At 50.6% G+C, this 6,588-nt stretch overlaps 1 protein-coding gene across 1 annotated transcript; it reads left to right on the top strand.

Annotated features, from left to right (window-relative positions):
* Nucleotides 1-11: 11 nt before the first annotated feature.
* On the top strand, nucleotides 12-5,622 carry ZIC1 (Zic family member 1). The gene is made up of 3 exons (XM_008008793.3): nucleotides 12-2,076; nucleotides 3,585-3,748; nucleotides 4,422-5,622. Exons 1-3 carry the CDS (start codon nucleotides 1,095-1,097, stop codon nucleotides 4,617-4,619), a joined length of 1,344 nt encoding a protein of 447 aa, XP_008006984.1. The 5' UTR covers nucleotides 12-1,094; the 3' UTR covers nucleotides 4,620-5,622.
* The last annotated feature ends 966 nt before the right edge of the window (nucleotides 5,623-6,588 follow it).

The following is a 6,588-nucleotide window of genomic DNA, read 5'->3' as shown; positions in this document are numbered from 1 at the left end:
AAAAAAAAAACCAGAAAGAAAAGAAAAGAAAAAAGAACAAAAGAAAAGAAAAGAAAAAAAAATTTCCGTGAGAAGAGGGAAAAAATTTGGCTAAAAAAAAAGTTGCTACTCCTGGCAGCCCTGGTTTGTCAAAAGGGGATGTCAAGCGCTTTACAATACCTGGGATTGATGAGGCGGGCGGGCCAATGAGCTGCGCGCGGCGCCTCGGCGCGCCCTCCGTTGGCGCGGCAGCTGCGGGCGGGGGGAGTGCAAACGCACCAATGGGCGCCAGCGTCGGCAGCACGTGACACCTCCCCCTGCTCCCATTCATCAAGGGGGGGACGGTGTCGTCCTTTCAATTCATTTATCTGCAGGAATGATTGCTGCTATCAGTCTCGCGCTCACCGCCCGGCTGAGGAGGTGAAAGTTTCTCCCCAGGAAGATAAACCGCAAAAGACAATATTGTGCATGATTTGCGCCTTTTCTTTGGCTTTTTCTTTCTTTCTTCTCCCCCCACCCACTTTTTTTTTTTTTTTTTTTTTTTTTTGCAAAAAGCAGAGAGGGAAAAAAGGAGAGTGAAGGAGCGAGGAGGCGAGCGTGAGAGAAAGGAGAGAGAGAGAAAAGAAAGAGCGAGGGGCTAGTGGAGAAGTGAGGAGGGGCGCGCGGCGCGAGGCGGAGAGAGAGTGAAGCTGTCGCGGCTCTGGCGCTCACATTCCTCTATGCTACAAATCCAGGAGGAAGTTTTTTTGGGGGGCTGAGATGCTCCATGCCTTTCCCCGGGCAGCCTTGACGCGCGGCCCTCCCGGCAGAGACTAAGCGGCGAGAAAGTGCGAGCCGGGCCGGCAGGGTCTGCCTGGCGGGCGCTGGAGCCTGTCTTACTCGCGGCCCGCAGCCGTCCGGCTACTTTGCGTTTGGCCGGGCCAACGCCCGGGCGCGCCGCGCCGTTGCCTGCAGGCTAGGACTTCGCGAGGTGGGTCGACTCCCCCTCCCTCCTCCTCTTCTACCTCTTCTTCCTCCTCCTCTTGTTCCTCCTCCTCCTCCTCCCGATTTTCCCTCCTCGGCTGGCGAGGGTGGGGGGGGGCGGGGGAGGCCGGGGCTCGCCCGGAGCAGCCACGATGCTCCTGGACGCCGGCCCCCAGTACCCAGCGATCGGCGTGACCACCTTTGGCGCGTCCCGCCACCACTCCGCGGGCGACGTGGCCGAACGAGACGTGGGCCTGGGCATCAACCCGTTCGCCGACGGCATGGGCGCCTTCAAGCTCAACCCTAGTTCGCACGAGCTGGCTTCGGCCGGCCAGACAGCCTTCACGTCGCAGGCGCCAGGTTACGCGGCTGCTGCGGCCCTGGGCCATCACCATCACCCGGGCCACGTCGGCTCCTATTCCAGCGCAGCCTTCAACTCCACGCGGGACTTTCTGTTCCGCAACCGGGGTTTTGGCGACGCGGCGGCGGCAGCCAGCGCACAGCACAGCCTCTTTGCTGCATCGGCCGGGGGCTTCGGGGGCCCACACGGCCACACGGACGCCGCGGGCCACCTCCTCTTCCCCGGGCTTCATGAGCAGGCTGCCGGCCACGCGTCGCCTAACGTGGTCAACGGGCAGATGAGGCTCGGCTTCTCGGGGGACATGTACCCGCGACCGGAGCAGTACGGCCAGGTGACCAGCCCGCGTTCCGAGCACTATGCTGCGCCGCAGCTGCACGGCTACGGGCCCATGAACGTGAACATGGCCGCGCATCACGGCGCCGGCGCCTTCTTCCGCTACATGCGCCAACCCATCAAGCAAGAGCTCATCTGCAAGTGGATCGAGCCCGAGCAGCTGGCCAACCCCAAAAAGTCGTGCAACAAAACTTTTAGCACCATGCACGAGCTAGTCACGCACGTCACCGTGGAGCACGTAGGTGGCCCGGAGCAGAGTAATCACATCTGCTTCTGGGAGGAGTGTCCGCGCGAGGGCAAGCCCTTCAAAGCCAAATACAAACTGGTTAACCACATCCGCGTGCACACGGGGGAGAAGCCCTTTCCCTGCCCCTTCCCTGGCTGTGGCAAGGTCTTCGCGCGCTCCGAGAACTTAAAGATCCACAAAAGGACGCACACAGGTACGGAAACAGCTGCAGGACCCCTACCCATTCCCACTTGGGCCTGGGACCCAAACCGAAAGTCAGCGGCCAGGTCGCACAAACGCAGCCTCGGTGGGATCCCGGGCGTCAGGTTCCGGCAGGCAGGCAGGGAAATTGTGCGCTGATTTTTAGTTTGGGGCTTGAAATTACGGAAACAAAAAATCATATATATATATATATCTATGATCATATATATATATATATCTATGATATATATATAAAACCACACAGAGGGCGGACGAGAAGGATCTGGGGATACAGATTTTTAAAATGAGAAACATAAAAGGTCGGAGAACAGGAAGCCAAACCTGGTTTGGCGGAGACCTTGGTACTTTCGAAGCCGGGGAAAGTGGCTGGCTCCGGGCAGCTGCGGAGGCGCCAGCTGCTCAGGCTGCAGACAAATCTAAACGCTTGCTTGCTGCCAACATTTCTCTCCGTGCACTTCACTGAGGACTTTGCCAAAGGAATGAGCTGAGGAAATTGAGGAGGCCGGATTAAGGGCGTAGAAAGAAACAAAATAGAGAAAGAAAGAATTGAGACAGAGTGGGGAAAGGAAATAATTTGGGATTACGGAGACTTTTGGAGATTTATGCACATTTGAAGAGTTCAGTTTTAGTAGTGACTAGTTTTAAGAGTGGGCTTGAGGGGTGGAGAAAGTCCAAGGAAGGCAAGGAAGACCTTTTTGTCTGTTAGACTCCGTGAGGGTGGTTTTCAAAACACCAGATTCCCCGTTTTGGCCTTTAAAAATAATTAAGACACAAGTCCGGAACAGTTAAAAAAAAAAAAAAAAAAAAAAAAGTTCCCGCGAGCTCAGGGTTGTAGCCTGGCATCAGGCAAAACATTCTGGGCCCCCTGCCCCCACGAGGCCAGGAATTGGGTCTGCTTTCCTATTCTGATTTTCCCGGGTGAGGTCTGAGAACCGTGCTTGGGACTTCGGGTTTAACGCCCGAGTCAGGGAAGAATTTGTGGCGTTGAGTTCTCTACGGCCCAGATTACGCTCTAAAATGCGAGTGTATGTAGGGAGTGGGGTGGGTTGGAGGAGGCGACGAGGGGATGCGGAGCGTCGGGGAGGGGGCAGGGGGAGGAGAGAAAAGCAATAGGGCAGGAGAATAAGCCGCAAACGTGAAAACTAGAAATCGGGAGCCAGGTGGAAGCAATTCGAAATTGTGTATATAACTCTGGGTAATACGAGTTTCCAGACCTGATGCTAAAAACTGACTCCTCCTCCTCCTATTTTTTTTTTAAACCTAAAAATAAAATGTAGATCTAATTGTATTAGGGATTAAAATAGAGTTAAAATATTTATAATTCAACTGCAGATATAAGAATTTATTGACGTTCCGGGTTTTTAAACTTGCAAAAAGCGCTAATCCTGGGCTGCTGGCTTTTTTTTTTTTTTTTTAATTTTTTTACATTTGTTTAGTTTTTGAAAAACGGCCGCGGGATTTTTTTCTAATTAGACCCCTCTCATTCTACTTTCGCACCAGGGGAGAAGCCCTTCAAGTGCGAGTTTGAGGGCTGTGACCGGCGCTTCGCTAACAGCAGCGACCGCAAGAAGCACATGCACGTGCACACGAGCGACAAGCCCTATCTTTGCAAGATGTGCGACAAGTCCTACACGCATCCCAGTTCGCTGCGCAAACACATGAAGGTAATCGCCGCGCTCTCGTCGTCCCCTTTGAGGCAGGAGCTCTCTTGGCTCTCGGCTTGGGGTCGAGCGGCGAGTGGCAGCCAGGCGGTGGCGGGAGCCAGAGGAAGCGGGAAGGCAAAGGTTCCACTCAGTGGAGCTGGGCAGAGAGGGTAGGGCGGGACCTGGAAAAGGGGATGGGAGTGCCCAAGGCCGTTTTAAATTCTTGATTTCATAATAAAAGTTAAAAGAGGCGAGTATGAGCAAAGGCCGCCACTGAATTTGGCCTGGAGCTAGGGCTTTTGCTGGGGGTTGACGCTGCGGAAACTGCGGCCCTTGCTGCTGGCCGGTGAGACTCGAGAGCTGGACTCCTGCGCCCAGGCCTGAGCTCCGGCTCACCTAAACACGGGCAAGCAAAGTTCAGGGAAAGAAAGTACAGTCTCTAGCCTCAAATCCACGCTCCCCCTTCCGAGACCTATTTTTCTTTTGTGAGTCTTGGGGACGCTGACTTTCCCGGGAGCACGGTGTCTGCAGGCCTGTGAAAGGGCACCAAGCCCAAGGTCCCGCTGATCGGGCCTCGCCTGTGTTCAGGGGGCTCCAAGAGGTCCAGGAGGAAGGGCACTCGCGGCAGTCGCCACTCTAGGCGGCCGCCACACTGGCTCTTTATGTCCGTAAAAACGCGACTTTATTCCTGCAGGTCCACGAATCCTCCTCGCAGGGCTCGCAGCCTTCGCCGGCCGCCAGCTCCGGCTACGAATCCTCCACGCCTCCCACCATCGTGTCTCCCTCCACAGACAACCCGACCACCAGCTCCTTATCTCCCTCCTCCTCCGCAGTCCACCACACAGCCGGCCACAGCGCGCTCTCTTCCAATTTTAACGAATGGTACGTTTAAAATCAGAAACAAAACACCGAACAAAACCCTATTTAAGAGACTGATCACACACGTATACACAACATTACTGAAAGAACCCTGCGAATCAAAACAACCCCCCACACAGACCCCGCAATCCTTTTTAAAAAATCTGCCAATAGACCCAGGACGAGTAACAGAGGAAGTATCAACCTTTAAAAATTTCCTTTCGCTTTCATTATTTTTCCTTTTTTGGCGAAGGCTTGGTACCCAAGGTGCGGTAGGGGGTCTAGGGGGAGGAGGCCACCTGACCAAATGCCGCCAACTCCGAGGGCCAGTTTCTTGTCGGATCCGTACGGGCTCTCTGGGGCTTCGGCTTTTTTTTCTTTGTTTTCTTGTAAATACAGAATTATTAGCTTAAAACTGTACTGTTGAATTCTGTAAATAGTTATATCGCGGTTGGAGCGGGTGGGTGGGATTGTGGCATTGTGGTCTTTGCATTGGGGAGGGGGGAGGGGCCGGGCGGGGTGGGGGGAGGGGGGAGGGGTGGGCGGCCGAAAGCCAACTGTTTGTACTGAATGGCAAGAATGTTCTAGTAAATGTGTACCAAAATGTGAATTACTTTGTACGATTACAGTCTCCACGTCGACCTAACCGAATATTATTGGTATTAATGTGCTTTTTTTGTATAAAGTGCAAACATTTCGTCCAAAAGTCTAAGTACTTTAGTGCAGTAAAATGTTGTTTCACGTCCTGTCAAGAATTCGTATAGTACGAGCCTGGATCTGCGTGTCAAACTGTTCCATTTGTTTATGTAAAGTGATATTAAAAAAGATATAAACTATAACTGTCCGTTACTTTTGGCAAAAGATACAACCACATAATGTATATAATTCCTAGTTTCCATATTTATCCGCATGTAAAGGGCCAGTTTATCCATGTTACAGCTCTTCAATATTTATGGTTAGAAGAACTCGTATGTACACTTTAGTTTCCAGAACTGTTTGGTAACCTTTCGTACCTTATTAAAGATTCTTAAATCTCAGTGATTGTGGTAGGAATTTCTTCTTCACCCACCAGCAACCTGCTGCCTCTTCTGCCAGTCTTAAAGGGTCTCCGGAAAAGCTCTCCAGTCTCCCTTGCCTTCCCTTTCTGTCATTGCAGGTCGTATAAACGTGATAAATGAATGCTACCCTGCTGGCTCTGCGAGAGAGTGTAATTAGTATTTATATCAAAATTTATGAAACAAATTTTCGGTCGCGGTATAATTTAAATGACCTTTGCAGATGTAGAATAACAACCATAAAAATAACAGAAATAGATTGCACAGGCGACATCAATATTAATGTAGACGAATTGTCAGAAGCTCAGGGGCTGGCTCTGCAACATTGCAAATGAACTTGCAGCTGAGGGTTCCGCTGCCCCGTAGATTAAATTCCCCTGGCTGAAACCGAGTTGCAGATTTACAATATCATATTTTAAATTGCTGTCTTCAATTAAACCGTTTATGACCATAACTAATTTTCAGGATGTCGATGCATGCTTTTCCAGGCCTTCCTTCTTTGTACAAAAGTAAATGTCCATAAAGCGTTTCACTTATATTCTTCAAATATGATGCTAATTTAAATTAATTATTTCCTATGATATGTTATTATTCCTCTGATTTTGCCAGTGTTATTAGTTCTCTCAAAAATACATCTAGGGAAGAGGATTATTTTAAGTAATTTGATTATCTTTCTATCTCTTTTATTTATTTCTCATTTACTTAAGAAATTCGTTCCATTGGTTGGCGTTGATACAGTAAATTTGTAAATGAGGAGACAATATAAAAAATCTAAATTACTTGTGCTTAATGACTGTGGCAGAACGCCTTTTCTCTAAATCAGATTGTCTTTCTTGCAGTTTAGTTTGATAGATTTGCAAGCTATGCTGCTTCCATGAAGTTAGCTGCGCTGGTAGGAACGCAGGCTTCTTTGTCTCTGGTTGTAGCTTGTATGATCGCCCCATTAGG

The sequence above is a fragment of the Chlorocebus sabaeus genome, chromosome 15 (genome assembly GCF_047675955.1).
Source record: "Chlorocebus sabaeus isolate Y175 chromosome 15, mChlSab1.0.hap1, whole genome shotgun sequence".
Lineage (NCBI taxonomy): Eukaryota > Metazoa > Chordata > Mammalia > Primates > Cercopithecidae > Chlorocebus > Chlorocebus sabaeus.
The sequence above is the reverse complement of the archived record's forward strand: the minus strand, read 5'-3'. Positions and strand labels throughout refer to the sequence as shown.